Source organism: Trichosurus vulpecula, chromosome 2, assembly GCF_011100635.1.
Source record: "Trichosurus vulpecula isolate mTriVul1 chromosome 2, mTriVul1.pri, whole genome shotgun sequence".
Classification (NCBI taxonomy): domain Eukaryota; kingdom Metazoa; phylum Chordata; class Mammalia; order Diprotodontia; family Phalangeridae; genus Trichosurus; species Trichosurus vulpecula.
In genome coordinates this window covers 32,286,205-32,305,994 of record NC_050574.1, presented here as the reverse complement: position 1 = coordinate 32,305,994, position 19,790 = coordinate 32,286,205, and the positions used below count along the sequence as shown (strand labels likewise).

General features: G+C 51.7%; 2 protein-coding genes across 6 annotated transcripts in view; one reads left to right on the top strand and one right to left on the bottom strand.

Moving 5' to 3' along the window:
• The window catches only part of LOC118838765, a 36,278-nt gene extending 27,364 nt beyond the window's left edge, over positions 1 to 8,914 (top strand). The window contains exons 7-9 of one of the 4 annotated variants that reach the window (XM_036746124.1): positions 3,096 to 3,182; positions 6,808 to 6,955; positions 8,357 to 8,914. In XM_036746124.1, the coding sequence (XP_036602019.1) occupies positions 3,096 to 3,182; positions 6,808 to 6,955; positions 8,357 to 8,388 (267 nt within the window). In that variant the 3' untranslated portion in view covers positions 8,389 to 8,914. Of the gene's footprint in view, positions 1 to 55; positions 472 to 3,095; positions 3,183 to 6,807; positions 6,956 to 8,356 lie in introns of those variants that run through there. The other 3 variants (XM_036746126.1, XM_036746127.1, XM_036746125.1) reach the window with 3 other exon arrangements.
• A 1,421-nt stretch (positions 8,915 to 10,335) lies between these two features.
• NADK (NAD kinase) overlaps positions 10,336 to 19,790 on the bottom strand; it is a 50,082-nt gene continuing 40,627 nt past the window's right edge. For both annotated transcript variants that reach the window (XM_036743432.1, XM_036743433.1), the window contains 9 exons: positions 19,463 to 19,592; positions 18,855 to 18,963; positions 18,405 to 18,490; positions 16,607 to 16,709; positions 16,187 to 16,341; positions 15,575 to 15,674; positions 14,748 to 14,905; positions 14,020 to 14,102; positions 10,336 to 13,179 (listed from right to left, as the gene is read on the bottom strand). In XM_036743432.1, coding sequence (XP_036599327.1) covers positions 13,032 to 13,179; positions 14,020 to 14,102; positions 14,748 to 14,905; positions 15,575 to 15,674; positions 16,187 to 16,341; positions 16,607 to 16,709; positions 18,405 to 18,490; positions 18,855 to 18,963; positions 19,463 to 19,592 — 1,072 coding nt within the window. In that variant the 3' untranslated portion in view covers positions 10,336 to 13,031. The remainder of the gene's footprint in view (positions 13,180 to 14,019; positions 14,103 to 14,747; positions 14,906 to 15,574; positions 15,675 to 16,186; positions 16,342 to 16,606; positions 16,710 to 18,404; positions 18,491 to 18,854; positions 18,964 to 19,462; positions 19,593 to 19,790) is intronic.

Sequence of the window (19,790 nt, the reverse complement as noted above, 5' to 3'; positions counted from 1 at the left end):
CCTTCTTGGATCCTTCTGTCATTCTCCTAAGGTCTTGAGTATTGTGTTGTTTCAGGATCTCAAAGAAAGTCCAGGCAGGGCACGTGTGAGCTCTCCGTGGTCCAGCCTAATGCAGAGCCTGCTTGCTACCCCTGGCCTGAGCTCAGCAAGTGCCTGGCCTGGGCTTGAGTGTGTACAAGATTAGATGCTTCCAGACCCCGCCCCTGTTGGCCAAAGCAACAGAACCATAGGCCCCTCTTGGTCTGGTCTTCCTGCAGACTGGGCTGGGCACTAGAGCTGAGGGTTGAAGATGCACCCCTTGCTGTTGGCTCATTCCATTCCTCGCTGTGTGCACGGCCCAAGGTCCGAGCTGGCTCCCCACCTGGGAACACCACTCCTAGACTCAGGTCCCCTCTGCAGTCTGCCCTTGGTCAGTGACCTGGAACTGAAGCCCACCTTGTAACCCCCCAACGTTGAGTAAAAGAAACTGGACACAGGAGTGTGTGTGACAGTGTGCCCACTTCCCTTCTCTGTCTGTCTCCTGGTCTGTTCTCCAGGATCATTGTTCAGTCTCTGTCCCCTTCCTGCCCCACTTCAGAGGTAAGAAAGCTAAGAGAGGGAGAATGATCTTCTCAAGTCCCCCCAGAGAGTGAGGAGCAGAGGCAGAATTTGAACCTGGGTCCCTTGATCTCCATCCAGTGTCCTGTGCATTCAGAGATGGGAGTTTGTGGGAGGGGAGGTTCTCTCCCTCATCCCCCTTTCTCCCCCTGGGGCTCCCCCAGCAGATGCCTGGATGCCATGACCCTCACCCTCAGCCTCCTTGACAGTCCTGGTCTGAAATCCGGCTCAGCCTCTCAGCCAACACAGACTACCCCAGAGTGTCCTGGTACCGCCTTTTGTAGGGCAGAGCCTGCTCGGCACCTTTTCTATGTTGGCCAGTGAAGCCCTTCTCAGAATCATGCTTTTAAATGTACAGAATAAAGCCCACAAAAGTAGAGAGGAAACCAATTATGTTGAAATATACTTATCAAAATATTAAAAATAAACCCATGACCCGTGGGCTGAGAGGCCCCTGTTTGGCGGTCTCGGTCCCAGCCCCACCCAGAGCCTAGCTCCCTCCCCAGATTCTTCAGATTCTTTTTGGCCCCAGACGCCCCGATGAAGTCATGGGTGTGCCTGGTTTTGTTAAGATCTCAGGACGGTGGGAGGCTCTCCCCACTCATGGGGGATGGGGACAGCCTCCCGATGGCCTCCCTGCCTCCTCACAGTGAGGAGGGGGCCGTCTCCTTCAGGGGCCTGAGGCGCTCTTCGAGGGTCTGCTGGCAGTGATACGTGGCTGTCTCCAGGGTGGCAGTGCTCTTCCCCCGCCTTTAGATCTAGGGCTGGAAGGGGCCCTTCAGGTCACTTGGTCCAGCACCCTCATTTTAGACAAAGCTAGAGCCCACGGAGGGAAGGGACTTGGCCCAAATCACACAGGGGACTCGATCCCAAGACTCTTAGTTGAGTTCCCCTCTACCTAAAAAAGTGCCCCCTGAGGGTCAGGCTGAGCTCTGGAGGGAAGAGAGTCCCCCACCTGACCTTGCAACCCTCCCCGACTTGTGATGGAAGGAGAATGGAAACATTTGCTTCCCTGTTGGGTAGGCATGATGGGGAGAGCCAGGAGGAAAGTGACCTTTGTGTAGAAAGGTCACCTTGTCCCCTGAGCTCCCTCCTTTGGACTGGTCAGCCCCAGCTGTGGAGGAATACAGCAAGGCAGGCCTACTTCAGATGCTCAAGTTTGAGGCAGGCAGGGGAGGAAGCCGGGGGTCAAGAGAGCATCCCAGACCCTCAAGGACATTTCAGATTTCAAACTGGCCCTTTCTTCTCTTCCAAGCCCCTCAGGAAGAATCCTGTGACTCTCCCAAGGCTCCAGGCAGGATGGGCTTGATCCTAAGCTGAGAGGAGCTGAGGCACATCCCCAAGGCTCTTTGGGGAACCTGTGGGCGCTATCCCCAGGAGTCAATACGACCATTGCTACCCTCAGTCATCCCTGCCTTTGGCTGACCCATTATTGGGCCCTTGCTGTCCCTCCCAGCCCTTAGCAATTCTGTCTGGCCCTCCGTCCCCCTGAAGGTCAGAACAGAGGTGATCCGTGAGGCATTTACCATGATCCCAGAGGGTCTTTTGAAGACCAGGAGGCAGCTTCCAGGCCAAACTCCCTTCTGGACATTCTTGCAGTTCTGGCCACCGTGACTGTGCTGAGATGAATTCAGGGTTAGTCCTAGACTGGCCCCCAGTCACCCCAGAGCACCACCTGTGTGGGAGGTGGGAGAGCAGAAAGAGAGGACCTGCTATCCCCTCCTCAGCGGGGTGGAACTGGGCCTCAGCACCTGAGCAGCCACGGGGCTGGAGGCCAGAGCAAGGGGCCTTCCTCTTCTTGAGGGTCCCAGGCCTGGTGGTCTCCATGCAGGCTGGGACTGGTAGATGGTGCCTTTCACCAGGAGCCAGAAAGTCAAAGCTGAACTTGGAGGGGTCAGGCCTGGGTTGTCCCTGCTGACCAGTGAGGAGGTTATTCTCCCCCTTTTTACAAGTGGGGAAACCAAGGCCCCAAAAGGTGATGGGCTATAATCATAATAGCAGCAGTAATGACAGCTCCTATTTATAAAGCACTTTCAAGTTTGCCAAGCACTGGACCTACATCATCCCATTTGAGCCTCAAAACAATGCCTCGAGGTGAGCCCTAGACAGAGTTTTATCCCCATTTTCCAGACAAAGAAGCCAAGGCTCATAAGAGGTCTAAGTACTTGCCGAGATTCACCCAGCTAGGAAGTGTCTGAGGTGAGATTCAAACCCAGATCCTCTGGACTCCCACTCGAGGACTGCCACCTCTGAGGTTTCCCCACAAAGGGTCTCCCAGAGTTAGTGGTCAAGCAGAAGGTAGAACCTCCCAAGAAGATCCTTTCTTCCTCCTTTCCATAAAGACCTCTTAAAGACCCATTTTATAGATGAAAAAACTGAATCCCACACAGAGGTTGCACAGTGAGTCATTCGCACCCAGGTTCTCTAACCCCAGAGCCAGCCGCCTGGGCCTTCCCCAAGTCCCAGGTGATCTCAAAGGGACATCACTTTCTTTGCAGATTCTGCGGGAGCTGAAGGCCCTGGTTTGGATTTTCCTGGTACAGAATATCCCTGAAGTGGCTTACCTCTTCTATCTCCTCTACACGGTGAGGGGCTGGGGGAGTGGGGTGCTGTGGAGCCCCCTCCCCCACCATGTGCTGTTGGAGGGAAGCCTGGCACCTGAAATGCTCCCTGGGCTCTCTTCTCATCGCCCTGCTTGTGGGCCTTTCTGCAGCCAAGCTGGCTAGGGTCCCCCTGAGCTGTGAGGAACAGGAGAATCTCTGCCACTCTTTCCCTTAGTCCTGGGCCAGGTCAGACTGACCCTGGCTCCCACCAGCTTAGCATGGCCATCTCAGGGGAGTGGCAGGCAGGCAGGGGAGACCCTTCCACCCTAGGAGGATCTTGGTTACTGTTCAGTCCTGGACTGAGCTGTGGCCTTGCTCTGCTCCACTGTCCCAATTAGCCAAACTGGAGAAGAGCCATCGTTTTGGCTGGAGCTGGCCTTGGCCGAGAGATGTTCTCTGTTGTGGGTGGTAGGGAAACTGAGGCAGAGGGTCTCACTGACCCTTTTCAGGCAGTTCCCCAGGAGAGAGCTAGAGCAAAGGACATGTACCCTGGGCTTCTCGAGGGGAGGAGGCACGGGAGGATGGCCCCAGGCCCAGAGTGGTGCCAGGTGCCAAGGACAATGCCTCGGGAAGGCCGCCAGGTGTGGGCAGGAGGGCTCAGTGAGGTAGTGACAGGCGTCCCGGCAGATGGACCCTAGGTAGTTTACAGGTGCCCTGGTTCTCTTGAACACCATGTCTCTAGCTCATCCTGTCAGGGTTTGTTGCTAATAGAAATGCCATTGATCCCTATGGATGGATCTTCTGTCGTGCCACTGACCATGAGGAAGTTCTGAATTGCACTGGCCCTGGAGTCAGGAGGACCTGAGTTCAAATCTGGCATCAGACAGTTGACACACTTACTAGCAAGTCACTTAACCCCAATTGCCCTGCCTTCCCTCCTCAAAAAAAAAAAAAAGTTCTGAATTGCTTCAGTGGATTTTCAGCAGATTTGCAAGGGTTTTCCAGGTAGACCATGACACCCTCGACATGTAGCAGCACTTCTGCTTTTCCCTGGCCTTGCTTCATGGTCCCTTGGTCCTTTAGCATTTCAAGGACCATAGTCACCATTCAATAGCATTGAACAAGCTTTTCCCTGGCCTTGCTTCATGGTCCCTTGGTCCTTTAGCATTTCAAGGACCATAGTCACCATTCAATAGCATTGAACAAGCCAGTGCCGACTTGGCACAGGGCTGGTCCCAGAGCAGGCGCTTGGCAAACACAGCTGGTGGTGGTCTCCTTGCTTTACTCCTGCCCTTAGTGGAAAGACCTCTCACTTTTCTTCATTACATATGATAGTATTAGAGATGTGTGTACTGTGTTAAGGAAAAGTCCATTTATTCCTACGTTTTCTAGCTATTTTTTAAACAGAAATAGGTATTGGATTTTATCAAAAGCCATTTCAGCATCTACTGATATCTTTTAGTTTTATTGTTTGTGTTATTAACATGGTTTATAATGTTTGTAATTTTCCTTATAATGAACCAACCAGCAGGGGCAAGGCTGGGGACCTGGGGCTTCAAGTCTGCAGGGCCCACCCTTAGCAGAAAGGAGGCACTTGGGCAGCTGTCTTCTGTCTTCTAGCCTGGCTTGGGTAGCAACGGTGGCCATGTCCGGATTGAGAAGAGGGCCATTCGTGGTCCCGGAGAGGACAATGGCTCCCACACTCTCCAGGGAAGCTAGCTTCCTCTTCAGAGAGTATGCAAATCTTGTTCAGGATGTATTGATTCATTAAGGAGAGGGAGTTACAGGAAGGAATAAACCACCGCTCAGCTAAACTCCCCAGGAGCAAATCCAGCAGGGCCAGGTGTGACCTGAAAGGCTGCTCAGAGCCACTGGGTGGACTGGACTTGAGGCTGGCTAAGCTCCAGTCCAACCCACTGTGCCCAGAGAGGCTTCGATAACCTTTGACCAGTGTGTGCACGTTGTTGCAGGGTGTATTTATTTCTTCAGTTGGGAGAGGCAGCAGCTGGAGCCAGGGCTGTGGCGGGGAGACGGGCTGAGCTGTCCTCACCCTCTGCTGGTCGACTCCATCAGCACAGCTGATCGTATCTCTCTCTCAGTGAAAACTGAAAAGAACAACTTATCGATTCAGGTCACTTGAACATTAAGAGCCCAGCCTTCTCAAGCCCTGGCTGGGATGTGGCACAGCCACATGGCAGAGGGGGATGGGCAGGAAGGATGACAAAGGAGACCAAGGACTCCAGGAGCATTGGGAAGGGAAAGAAGAAGCTTCCATCTGGGGGTGGGGCCAGAGCTGTAGAAAGGACCCCAGGCCAGCCAGGGGGACAGCCGGTCCTGGCCCTGACAGCACCCAAGCCTAGCTTGGCTACTAAGTGCAATGACACAGAAAGGGGGCTCCCGATTGGTCCCTAGGATCTTTTTGCAGATAATTAGCTCTTAATTATTATAGCTAGCACTGATAGACCAACTGTTAGGCTTGCAAAGGACATCACATAGAGGCCTACAAACCCTAGAGGCAGGTGCTGTTACTGTTCTCCTTTTACCATCAAGAAAACAGGGTGAGCCAGGCTGAATGACTTGCCCAGGGCCACAGAGCTAATAAGTGTCTGCTGCAGTATTTGAACCCGGGTCTTCCTGACCCCCTCTAGTGCTGTCTATTCTGTTGTCTTGCCGCCTCAAGACATGAAGGGAGAAAAGTGTGGAGGCAGGTTAGTCATTCATAAGAAAGGCTTATTGGAAACCAGGGTGGAGTAGTGGAGAGAGAACTTGCCTGGGGCCTGGAAGGCTTGTCTGACACCTGCTGGCTCGGGCCCCAGGCAGCTAGCCAGGAACACAAGTCACAGCAGGTGCTGGCTCTAATGGGGAGGGGGATTTCCTTGTCCCTGCCCCAGCTACTGCCATCCCCTCATTTTACAGATGAGGAAACGGAGTCCCAGAGAAGTAGGTACTTGCTCAAGGTTACACAGGGAGTGAGTTGGTACAAGATCTCAGTAATAAAATGTTGACTGAAAGAAGACAGATCAGCAGCACACCATTTAGAGAGTATTTCAGTATTTCTAGAAGTTGCTGAGATCAGAGAAAGCAAGCTTTTCCTGTTTGGAAGCTCCTTGACGGAAGGGACTGGTTCGTTTTGTGCCTTGGTGTCTCTTAAAACACACTCGTCGAATTATTGAATGGAGTGTGGCAGGGGCTGGAGGTCAGAAAGGGACAGGCAGGTGCTAGGGGAGCATCTGGCCCACCCTGAGGCAGAAGGGAAAAGTTGACGCCCTGAGCACAGCCCAGCTATCTTTATCTAAAAGTGTGTGTGTGTGTGTGTGCGCGCGTGCGTGCGTGCACACGTGTGCACTTGCTCACGCCTGTGCCCAGCCTGGCCTGACCCCAACATTCCTGAAGCCCACATAAGATCTCCTGGAAAGGAGATGTGACCGTCCTGCAGCCGGATCGTGTTGGTCCGAGGGCAGCTCCTTCCCCTTCCTGGTCACCCTGTTGCAGCAGGCTCTGGCCCCTGGTCTGGGAGCACCACAGGGCACAGCTGTGCCATGAAATCCATCAGTTGGGGTTGGTGGGAGGCTGAGGCAGGCCCATGCTCCCCATCCACATCCTGGGGAGCTCCCCTGGGAGCTCGGGCCCAGCCCACCTACAGGAGCTGAGCGTGATGTCTTTTCAGATCAGCAGAGCATGGGGCCAGGGCAGCTCCTACACCGGGGAGGCGGCCGCCATCGTGGGCTCCTGCATCTCTGTGGCCATCAAGTCTGTCTTGCTCTGGGCCCTGGTCCACGTGTATCGAAGTTTTGGCCAGGGTCTGAGAGAGAGAAGTGAGTGGGCCCTTAGAGGCCACCCTCCCCCCCCCCCCCATTTTACAGATGAGAAACTAGGGCCCAGGGAGATAAAAGGCCTTGCCCAGGGACCCGTAGATGTGAGTGGCCGGGCTGGGATTCAAGCCCAGGTCCTTTGACTTCAAACTCAAAAGGAGGCCTCAGAGGGTCATCCCAAGGGCATGAGCCCAGGCCCTTCCCCACACTTGAGACAAAGGTTCATTCCATTCTGTGTGGGGAGGAACGCCCCTGCCCCCACCCCAGCTCTTCCAGTGGTCCTTGTCTGGTTTGATTTGGACCCTGGGCTGACCCAGGCCTCTTCTGTTGCAGCCAGAAAACCCTGTTCTTTTCCCTAGTACTGTCTCCTCCTCCTCCCAGCACAGCCTAAGGAACAGAGTGGAGGGGCCGAGCGGTGCCTAGTGAAGGGCAGGCGATAGCTCCCTCTCCCCTCGTCCTCTGTCTGGCCTGCCCTTCCTCCCGCTGACATTGCCTCCTCTCCACTGCCTACTGCAAATTCTAAAATGCCCCATAGCCCTTCAGAAGAGTTTTCTGCGTGCTGCTCACAGTTCAGAAGGCAGAGAATCTCAGGATGTCACAGTGGAAAGGAACCGTCCCAACACGCCCACCCCCAGATTTTCCAGCTATTATGGCTGTGAGGCCAGAGAAGGATTGTAGGTTCACCAGTGTGGAGCTGGCAGGTCCCTGAGAGGCCATCGCGTCCAAGCCCCAAGAGGGGAAGAGGCTTGGCCAGCATCACCTCTCTGTTCAGTGGCATAGCGCAGACTTGAACCCAGGGCCGCGTACTTTCCAAGGACGTGCAGCAGGGATACTCCCGAGTCAGCTTCTTCAACACCCAGTCCAGGATTTTGCCCACTGTACCATTAAGCTCTCAATGGGCTTCCAGTGTATTTTTGTGGGGATCAGTTCCTGCCCCCACCAGTGCATTCTGGTCCAAGATCATAATCTGACCCATTGTTTCAAGTGCCCCCCAGAGCTGTTAAAGAAACCTTTCCTGAACTCCAGCTGTTCTCTGGGGCTGGGATCCCCACTCTGGCTCGCCCCTGCCCCAGAGTACAGCCTCACATTTATACTTCCATGAATTGCTCCCCCTCCCCCTTGGTCTTGGTGGCAGGAAGACCCTATAAACCACACCTGGAATCCCTGGGGGTCAGGGGTCAGGGGTCGGGGGTCAGATCTCTGGCTTGGGAGGCCTGGGTGCAGGTGTTAGCGGTTCTGCACTCAGCTCTCAGCCTCCACTGTCTGCTTGGCTCTTCAGTTTGCTGGGTTGGGCTCCATCTGCATGTTTGCTGGGCCCAGGGCAGGTGGGGGCGGCGGGGGGAGGGCTGTTTGGTCTTTACAGCCCCCACCCCCACCCCACACCTCTCATCTCTCTCTTGCCAGTGTTTTCTTCCTATGGAAGGATTGAGTCGTGAGCAGCTCTGCAGGGCCAGGAAGCTTCCCCAAGGCCTTCAGGGCTGGGATCAGAACCGGGCAGACACCCCCGCTTCCGCTTGTCGCTCACTCGCAGCAGCCCTCCTGGGATGATCACTCATAAGCGTGGACTACAGCCCCCCATCCTCCCTGCATGTGGCAGTGACGTCCATCAGCAGCTAGTCTGGTGCCAAAGCCCCATCCAGAAATGCCTTGGAGGAGCCTGGGCTCAGGCTTTGCCCCCTCCCCCGCCAGGCCAGGGCCAGAGAGCACGTCCTGGGGCAGGTAGTGCCAGGCCTCAGCCCTGGTGCCCTCCCACATGGCCCGAGGGCCCAGCGCTTGTGGAGAGCAGAAGGGCACCGGGGCGCCCACGGGGCCCCTGAAAAGGCGGTCACAGTCTCCCTACCCTTCATACTTGTTGCCTCGATTTCAAAAGATCTTTCATACTCAAGAAACAAAGTTTTATTATTTTAACAAATGGAGCTTTGGTTACTGGCTTTGTATTTTTCAATAAAGGAAGCAAGAACACACGAGTGTGGTGTGGGGGGCTTGGGAGGAGGGGGGAGGAGATGGGAGCCACACGGCGGGTCAGGGACACAAACCCTATGTGTATCAGCTGCCCCATGAGAAGGGCCAGTGTCACCCATCTGGGCCCTTCCCTGCCCTAAATGTTTCTACTTTTCTTATCCCAAGGATGGGGAGAAGAGCCCAGAGTGCCTCCTCCCCACAGTTAAACTGTCTGTCGTTAGCCTCCATTATCTGCCTGGTAGTGGTGTCTAGCTCAGCTGACTGGGGAGAATGGCCTGTGCGTGGAGCCTTCCTTCCCTTCAGCCAGGGTCAAGCTGAGGCCTTGCCCAGGTTCCACCGTCCTGGCTTGGTCCTTCCACGGCCTTGAGGGATCTTCTGGGCTTAGTGAATCTTTGTTTTCTGCATAGAAAGTGACAGTGAAGGCCAAGGCTGGCTCATTTACGTCACCCACAGAGTACTGGAGACATGAGCTCTCGGAGATAGTGAGAAGCAAAGGAAAGTGGGTGTGGGACTGGACCTCACAATGGGCTCTACTGTCGCTTGGTGCAGAGGGAGGGGCCCCTGTATTGCAGTGCTTAGCTCTGGGCCTAGCACACAGTAGGGCTAAATAAAGCGGTCTCATTGGGTCCATTGGCCAGAGTCCAACCCTGCAATCCAGTGTTTCTGGATCTTTAGTGGTTCTTTGAAGGAGAACACAGCCACAAATGAGGCGGAACAGACCCCTTTGGACCTTACTGGCCATCTTGCTTCCCCCGGGCTGTGATTCCGAAAGTGATTTATAAACCTTAAGATACCCATGTTATTTTTTCCTCCCCAAAGAAGGTAGTCAAGACTAAGGGAAAACAAACAAATCCAGAACACTAGGAATCAGAGGTAGACTCCCACAGAGGAGCCAGGGCCCACCCTGCAAACAACGGTTCTGGAGGTGGGAGCAACGCTATCTCACTCCCCTGCCTGCCTTCCCTCTCCATGGTATTAGGACACAAGCCACGTGAGGCCCAGGGCTGGTGTCCAAGTGCTCAAATGCCTCATTCCCTCCCAGGGTCAATGACTCCAGTGGCATTAGAACGTGTTACCAGATCTGAAGGACTTGTCTTTCTAGGTCCTATTTCCAGAGTCCAAGGATCATATCATGCTACCCCCAGGGCTGTAACTTTTTAAAAAAGTCTATTTTAGAAAACCCCATGAAGGGATCTCTCAAAGCTTTTTTCTGCATTCTTCTAAGCAGGTGTGATCACAAAGGCCCCCCTGAGTCTTGGTTTTCTGCTCTCATCCCCAGTGCCCAAGAGCCAACTCCTGGCCCTGCCAGGCTCATGCAGGCAGTGCCCACAGCCACTGTACCATGGGCGTCCTTGCACAGAGACCCTGCTGGGCCCCCAGGAAGTTACCACTTAGAGAGGAACAACTGCTGGACAACCCAATTGGTTTCTTAAGAAAAGAGTTTATTGAAAGGATGTGAAAATAGTAATATACGCTTTCAACAATAATAAATTTCCAAAGTATTAACAGTATGAAACATTAGGAATCTTCTTGAGAGGTTCAAAGCACACTAAAACCATACCGCGTCCTGTTGCTTCTAGAGTTGGTCAGCACTTCAAAACAGTTTAGTCTAAGTTATCTCCTGGGTAGGACAAGTCAATCGGGGATCTCAAGAACATTCTGTGACCCAACACAAACTCAAGTGTACGGCCAGGAAACGGGGCAGCCACAGAGAGAGGTCCTTGAAGCACCAAGGCTTCCAGGGGGACGGACAACACAGTAAATACTGGGCTTTCTGCAAAGTGTTTCAAGCTATGACTTCTAAGAAGACTGCATTCCTGATCTGCTCACTTCCCAGAGTTCCCTCACAAGCTGAGAAAAGACAGGGCTCGTGGGGAAGAGAACTATGAAGGAAGCGTGCATGTGGGCACATTATCGTGCTCTGGGTTCAAAAGATGAAAATACCTCTATACACGGAGGCATATATTACAGGCTGCCCTTCGGCAGCGCGCTCTCCGACGTCACGCCTGAAGGTTCAGGAAGGACCAGGCTGGGTACCTTTTTCCTTCGATTGTGCCTGACTCAAATCTCCTTTACTTTTATCAGCATTTCTGGCTGTATCATCCATACATATCAAAGTAAATGGCTTTTGCTGATTCCTGTTCTTACAGACCGCATTTTGATGGAAACAAATACAAAGAAAAAAATCAGAAAGGAAGCAGTTATCTCATAAATTAATTCCTCTAGGAAACATTAAGCATCGAGAGGGAAGCTACATTGTACTTACATGTGAAAAATGAAGCGATAAAACCATCTTAGCACATTCAGACCCCAGGCTGCTGGGTCGTGCTCGCCAAACTACAATGCACCCCAAGCAACAACTTACAAAACCTGTACAGAGTAAACTAATTTACATCCACAGACATAATTTCGAAGTTGATTCTACATGGTTCGTTTGAGAGCTTGGTTTTTGCGAAGCTCTCCCATCTTGATTGATAAAGAAGACATGAGGATGAGGGGGAGGCTACCCAAGGACCGGCCCCAGGACAGGCTGAGGCGGGAGAATCTTAATCATCCCCCACCCCCTGCCCCCTAGCCCTGCTTGATAACACGACTCATTCCAAGCGAATTCATTTCACTGGTGAAGCGAAACAGTGGCCTGACCCAAGGGTGAGCTGCCATGGGCAGATGACCTGAAGCCTCCCCCTTCTTCCTGCGGTCAGCTCTCTGGTGTTCCTCTGGGAGACTGGCGGCAGCACGGCCTTGGAGGCCACACGTGCCACACGCAGCTCTGCACGGTTCAATTGGGCTTTGTGTTAGTACAAATGCTTTCAGCACAGACCCTCTGTTTTTGAATCTTCATAAGATATATACAGAAAGAAGCATTTTAACAGCTGAGCAGAATCTTTAAAAAGTACATATAGATGTAAAATCTCTTCGTGTGTGCTGAAGGCACCATGGTTGCTAGGTGAGGAATGTGGGCAGTGTCTGATCAGCCTCCCAAGGCGATGCTATCTATCCCTTTCTGCTGCTTTCTGGGGCAGGGCAGGGAAACCAGTGAGCTGAGAACTTCTGGGAGAGGTCTCGGGCAGCTGGCTGGCCAGAGTGCTGGGACAAGGGGCACAGATGCCTTGGCCTACAGGTCTGAGCCATGTTTAGGTTTTTGTTTTTTTTAACTAAAGTGTAAAGTAGAAAGGAAAAGAAAAGCCCCTCCAATGCTGGAGAAAGGGGGAAAGGGACCCACCAGGACCCTGGGGTGAATGCCAGCAGCAGAAGCCATGGGCCCAAAGGGAAGTCAAATCTGCTCCTGACTCAGAGGGGCGCAGTGGAAAGAGCCCACCCTGTTCAAGGAGCCTCAGCAACAGAAACAAATCACCATCTTTCCAAATGACTATCAAAAATGTCCCTTTAATTTTGATCTTTGCAGAAACATTTCCCCTGATAGTCTTAGGAAAAATGAAAATAAATTATGTGGACAGAGGGGGAAAAGTATTTTAGAATCATCTGCTGAAGGAAGACATTTGGCTGTGATACATTTATTCAAAACATCAAAGAACAGTTTTTCTGTTTTATAATCCAAAGGACAGATTAAGTCATACATATCCCCTCTGAATTTTAAATAGACTGATCTATGAAATTTCCATACACTTGGAATTACAAATACGAAGTTATGTAGACTATTGTAATGTCACATTTTTAATGCTGGTATAGAAAATCACTTTGAATTTGAAACTACAAATGAGCATGTGGATTGTTGGTATCTTTTAGAAATGCCGACTCATTTCTAATTTTGCTTATTTATAAAACACAAAAGGAAACTGAATTCAAAACATTAAACAAAGTTAATCTGGTTGACGAAAAAAGATAAATTTTAAATTCTTCCCTTTGGCCAGTGGATAGGAAATAACATGATATCTGGTCATCAGCAGATCAGACAACTGATATGAGGTACATCACCGTATTCAAAAATATATATATATATTATATTATATATATATATATATATATATTTACAGACACAGACACACACAGATTGGTCGAGTTCCAGGGGCTGGGGGGTTAAGGTAAGAGAAGAACACATTGAAAGGATTTGCACACGGTTCCCCCCGGGAGTTGGGAGACCCACACTGTCAACCTCCTAGAACTCCTCTTCCTCCCCGGTGAAGTGGTTCTGCTTTTTCCGGACGTTCCAATGCAGACACTCCGCTAGGCTCTCAAACCAGTCACTCACAGGGTCCCGGAAACAGATGGAGGGGAGAGGGTAACAAGAGGTAGTGATGCTGATGCTGAAACACACACACACACACACACACAGAGAAAACAATATTTGTTATGCTTCAGAGCCTAAGAAAACGAAGCAGGTAACTATCAGTGACACACGCTACCTTAGTGACAGACGGGGAGGGCCCTGCCCCCACGCAGCCGACACTCACTTGCAGGCAGGCCAGGCCAGGACGCCACCTGACTGAGCCGCTACAAAGTGACACAAGTGAGGCTGGGGCTGGGGAGGGGGCAAGCCTGGCTGCCCAATGGGGCATCTCAGCCATTCCCAGTGTGGCCCAGTGTCTGCAGGCCAAGGGCCTGCCTGACCTTCAACCCTGCCTCTACGGTCTGGGCTTCCCCACTCAGAACCTCAGTTTCAATGAGTTGAGGCACTTGCTCCCGGGGGACCTTTGCTATCTATGCTGGGCAGGGTTTGAGATGCAAAGACAGACAAGAGGCAGCCTCTTCCTCATGGAGCTCATGGGCTGGGAGTCCCTTTAGAAGAATGAAGCTCCCCACGCCCTTGTGCTTCCTGGGCAGCTGGGTTGCAATCATGCCACACATGTGCAGGCTCTCAAGGGCTGCTGACCTGTGGTGGGAGGAGGAGGCGTGGCCTAGGGACAGGTGAGGTCCCTTCAATCCTAAGGATTTTGGATCCATCCAAAACCACCAGAGTTCATCTGGCCAGCCTTGACCCCAACTCAAAGGCTTCCACACCTTCTCTTATGGCCAGTGGTGCCACCACAGATGTTCCTCCAGAAACCCTCCCGTGAGGATGGGGACTAGACAGGATGCCTGGGTGGGGATGCCCCTTCCTCCAGGCTCTTGGGGAAGTGCCAGTGGTCTTGGAGGAAAATACTCACCTGTCTCCATGGCAGATTTCTTGTCTCTTCCGCCCATCAAATGAAACCCATGCTGTGTTCCTAGCTTCCGGTGACAGTGTGATCTGGAAAAACCACCAAGGAAAGCTGTTTCTGAACATTTATTCTGGGAAGAAGGAACGGTGCAAGACTAGGCCCCAGTGGATGTGGTGAGGGAGGGAAAAGCCCTAAGCACCTTGGAGGGGTCTGGGCCTGACTCCAGACAGAGGGAGTTGCTGACAATTACGGGTGAATGGGCAGCATGATGAATGCAGCTGGGATGAAATGATCTTGCCCCTGGCCCTGTGCTGGAGGGAGGAGGTAGGGGGCTCTGCCAGGGCTAGAAAAGAAGGGGCGGGTCTAGATGGCACCAGGAAGGGTTCAGCAAGTGAACACAGGAGGGGAGGTGCTGTGAACATGAAGTCACAGGGCTAGGTCAGAAGCCAGAGGACGTGGCACCCCAAAAGGACCCCAGGGTAGAAGCAGTGGCAAGTAGGCTGAAACGGGGCATGCAACAGGGCATCCAGGTTCTGCCAGTGGGCAACTGCGGAAGCCCCTAGGGATGTGAAGGAGGGAAGGGCAGGCAGGAACACAAGACATGCCCCTAGAGGCTGAGAGAGGAGGGGGCTCCTTTACCATGGCTCTCAATGCTAGCTAAGCTCAGAGGGTCTTATTGTGTTGGGAGCATCTTCACAAGGGCCAAAGTGCCGTGTGTGCCCCCAAGGACTGACCTTGAGCTCCACACCAGCAGGCACCACAATGGGCCGGAAGGACAGTGAGTGGGGGCAGATGGGTGTGATCATGATGGCAGGGACATTGGGGTGGATCATGGAGGCTCCAGCAGCAGCGGCGTACGCGGTGCTCCCCGTGGGTGTAGACACAATCACTCCTGAGGCAGGAAACAAAATGTCCTGTTAACTCCCTCCAACGGGGAAGGAGATTCCAGGATGAGGCTTTATCTCCTCCTCATCTGGAAAGGTCAGAAACACAGAGACTAACATGGGACTAATAAGAACTCGGCAGGACTCTGGCGTGTTCCAGCCTCCCTGGTTTCGGTCAGCCATGGTTCACACCCTCCAGGCCTTTTAGAAAGGGGATCTGTTCTGTGAAGTTTGGATTCTGTCAAAGGGTCACCTGTGAGGACGCAGAGGGCCACACATGGCCTTGAGGCTGCAGGCTCCCCGCCCTGCTCAAGGTTCAGATGTATGAGATCTATACTCCTGTCTTGCTGGGGTGGGGTGGGAGCGGGCATTGAGGGGGTCATATTTTCCATGAGAAAAATTTTGCCCTCCTCTAGAGTCAGTCACCAGTATTTGCCAGTTTCTGTGGTACAGTCTGGCACTGCACCTAGTGGATGGAGGGCTAAGCCTGGAGTGAGGAAGGCAGGGCTTCCAATCCTCTTCTGATTCACCTCCCTAAGCTGCCCCTGCACAGAGCATTCCCAGATCCATGGAGGACTGCTCACTCTGTTGTGTGGACAGTCTTGATATATATCATGAGGGTCCCCCCCCCCAGCCTTAGGCAGAAATTTGTGGCCTTTGGGGCTAACAGGACTTACCATCCCCTTGGACTGTGGTTATCAGGTGTCCATCTAGATAAACATCAACATTAGAGAGGTATGAGGAGGGACCCCGATCGATCACCACTTCATTTAGAACCTAACAGATAAACACAGCATGTGACCCCAAGAGGCCCCCGACTCTCAGCCTGTGCTGGCATCAGAAAGAACCACCAAGAGTCACAAATTCTAGGCAGGACAAAACCTCCTCCGAGGAGACATTAGCTTTGTAGGGAGGAAGTCACAAGCGTCTAACAAACATAACTTTGAGACTGGATTACTGGTCACAGAATTCGATGCTAGATACAAGTTCAGTTAAGACCGAGACCCTGCACAGGACTTGGAGATGAGACTCTGGCTTGTTATGATGGTTGCCAGTACTCCAGGATGCTGCGAGTCCAAGCTATGGATGGCTCCCCAGCTGGCAGCCATGTCACGGCGCCCTGGTGGCCTGCTTGGACTCCCAGTGGGCAGGGGCATTCCCATACGACACTGCCCACTGCCTGCCCTTCCCCTACCTCCTATTGGAGTCCTCAGACTTCAGAGAACCCAAAGAGCAGCTGCTCATCGGAGGGAAGGATGAAGAAAAGAAAGAATACCGACTGGACAAACCTGGTAGTGCATCATCTGCTTGCTGCTCTCCTTCTCCAGGCCAGGAGACAACACTCCGTTCTCATCAATGCCGTTCTGGATCATGGCTTTCTTTTCCCGGAATTCCTTGACCACCTTTACCTTAAGTCTGCTTCGGAGAACAATGGCAGCATTTCCTGGGCCAGAGAGGAAAGAAGCATCAACAAAAGGAGAATCAGGAGGGGGCCCTGGCTTTAAATGGGGGGCAAGGGGTGCTCTGCAGAAGATGGTTCACCTTCAGAGCAAGGAGAAGAGACAGGAAAACCCGCCAGTGCAAAACCCGGGAACTGACTCATCCCAAAGGAAGATCGCCACGCCCCTGGTCAGTCTTTACGCTGCCCTCACCAATGAGTGGCCAGGGCCAGTCTGAGGAGCCCGCCCATCTCTGCTGACCCAACTTACCCTCTATCACCTGAGTAACTTGGGTCTGAAAGTTTTCAAAGTTGAACGGGGTGAGAAAGCCGAGGGATCCCAGGTGGAATGCCATCACTGGAGGCACGCTGCCCTGTGGGTAAATAGGAAGAAGGGTTATTTGTGCAGATTGGGCATGAGCTTCTGATCTCCAGAACACACTGAATGCTATTTATCTAAAGGGGTTTCCAGCATTCTGGGGGTAGAATCCCAGGGCCCATGGGGGATCACGGAGCTGCCAACAAGCCTAAAATGCCAATTCATTCCAAGGCCTCCGACAGTGAAGGACAGAGCCTGGCTTTCTCGCTGAGGCTCCAGGGTAAGAGGGATGGGCTCCTTCTCAGCCCTGTCTCCAGCAATCCTCTTTTTTCCCTCCAGTTTCAGAGGAAGAGGGGCCCTGCCTTCCAGGACTAAGAGATACTGTCACCTGTGTCCTTGGCACCTGGGAGCACATTCAGTTCTTAGTGTCCTTCATGCCAGCACACAGGAGAAAGGCGGCCAGGTTCGAATCCTCTCTAACCCCTCCCCACCTGGGTGAAGCCCCTTAAGTCTCTCTGGGCTTTGGTTTCTCCTTCTCAGGGTATCAGACCAGACAACAAAGCTCTCTGCCTCTGGTCCATCTGGCAGGAAGGAGGAACTCTCTCTTTGCTCGCTTTCTCCCTTTCTCTCTCTCTCACATCTGATCTTCCTCTCTCCTTTCAGCTCCCAAATCTTCCAAAGGCCTCCCACCCGATCACAGCAGAGCTCTTCCCAACTTTCTACACAATCACTAAGGTCTCTCTGAAGGCCCCTCCTCCCTTCAGGACCCTGTGCCCAGTTCTCTCCTTCTCCTTTGCCTCTAAATGGGGGCACCCCCCAAAGCTCAGGCCTTGGCCCTCTGCTCTTCTCTCCCTGAATTTGGATCATCAGCAACCTTATCTACTGCGAATGGTGAGGACAGCCTGGCCCACGGCCCTCCTCAGCCTCCTCATGCCCACATCTCTGCCTGACATTTTCTTACCCAGGCACATCTGTTTTTGGTGGTCACCTGAGCACCTCTGCCCCACCTCACCAGCTTGTTCTCCTAGGCTTCCTTATTGCTCCCAGTGGCACTGTCATCCCCTCAGATGGACTAAACCCTCCAAGTCTTCTTGGCCTTGTTCTTAGTCCTTGTCCCCTACATTTAGGTCCTGCAGAGAATCTTCTTTCCCAAAGTTACTAAAAACCATCTCTTTGTTTCCATCCCTACTGTCTCTCCCTCAGGTCAGGCCTTGACCACCACATGTTGGCATTCCTGCAGCACCCTCTGAACTGGCTTCTGGTCCTCCAGGATTTTCTCCCTCTAATCCCATGTGGATAACACCACCAGATTAATTATCTATAAGAAGCAACGTTGAGCTTGAAACTGTTCCATTCAAAACTCTTCATGTGTCTCCCCCATGGCCAACAAGACAGTCTATATTCCCTTGCCTGGCGTTCAAAGCCCCCCTACCACTTCATCTCCATTACCTGGTGCCCTACAGATGCTCTCTACTACAGGTAGGACAGCAGTCCCCCATTCACTCAACACTCTGTGTGTTGCCATGCCCCTGCTCCCCCATTGGTATTCTAGTAGCAAAAAACTGGCATGGAATGACTCTTGATTAAAAATTTATATTTCTAAACTTGTTTTGCCTAAAAAACTGAAATATCAACCAAATTTTCCAAGTTGTAGAACTATAAGATGGAGAGAAATGAAAAGAGATTCCAGAGACCTTAAAAAGTGTCTACATGAAGCATAATGTTCCCCCTTGTACCTCCCCAAGTTTACCTGGAAAAGGGAAGAAGCATAAAGCAAGGTCCCGTCTCCTCCCAGGCAGATGATGAAGTCTATCTGATTTGAGATGTCGTCGTAATCTGGAGAGCACCAAGAGAGACGCATTTAGGAGATCAGCTTTCCAGCTCAGATTCCAGGATGCACAATGACAAGTATGCCGTGAGAAGTGCTGAACTGCCTCAGCAGGTGAAGGTCAATCTCCAATGACTGGACTAGAGACCTGCAACGTCACCTCATCCCAGCCCTCAAAGGTGACAGCAATGCCCAGGAAAGTCAAGGCCACGCACCAAGTGGCTGAGTTGGGAAGTGACTGTCAGGCTTCTGGACCCAAACCCAAACCTTTCTCCATCACACTGCACAGTGTGAACTACTGCTAATCACATTCTTTGATAGGGATAACCACGGGAAATCAATGAAGCCTTCACAATTTTGCAGAAGGATTACCTTCCCTGAAGGTACAGAATTTCTTCTTTACGGTTCCAAAATGTTCATCATTCACTATGGCAGGGTCTTCTAAAACTTTTTTTTCTACATAAACAATCATGTTGTTTTCCTAAAAGCAACACACACAAACACACATATCATTTCAGAAACGTACCAATGCCCTATCAATCAGGCTCATTATGGAGGAGCATGATTTTATAAGGCTCAACAAAAACTGAAACCAGAGGAAAAAAACTTGATTCCTCAATGTCTTGTTGCCAATATGTATTTCTATCTCTGCTCAAGACTATATGAGAAGTCTCACTACACAATGGTATATTTGGGTGAGGTTTATGAAGTCTCATACTTGACACTTACACCTCACATTTACATATTAGAGATGAACATGAAATTTCTATTTTTAGCTTAAGGAGTGATAAATTGCTTTGGAAACTCAAGCCTTTGTACATGCTAAACCTTTAGGACAGCCACAAACAGGATTTCTTCTTTGGTTCTTCCCCAACTAGAGTGTCCTCTTCCCAAGCAGGTTTGGATTATTATTTATTCTTTGGTCTGTGGGTTACAAAGTACTGTCCTTCACTGTAATAGTTCCCGACCACCAGACATACCTCCATAAGATACACACAGAGGGCTTTAAAAGGCTGCAAAAGACTGGCATCTCGTATCTTTTTTATTACAAGGACACTCTTTGGAGATTTGTTCCATGTCAGCCGCTGGCTTGCTGGATCCTGAATGTGCCTGCGTGGGAAAAATAAATTAAACAGTTCATGTGAGGGAAGACAATGCTTCAAAAAGGACAAATTTTCTAAATAAGCAGGATGAGGAGGAGGATTCTGTTCCTTGGATTCATTGTTACAATGGGAGTTTAACCAAGATCTCACCTACTTCACTCAGTCTGGGCACATAATACCTGTACCTGCTTTTTAATAGTCCCTA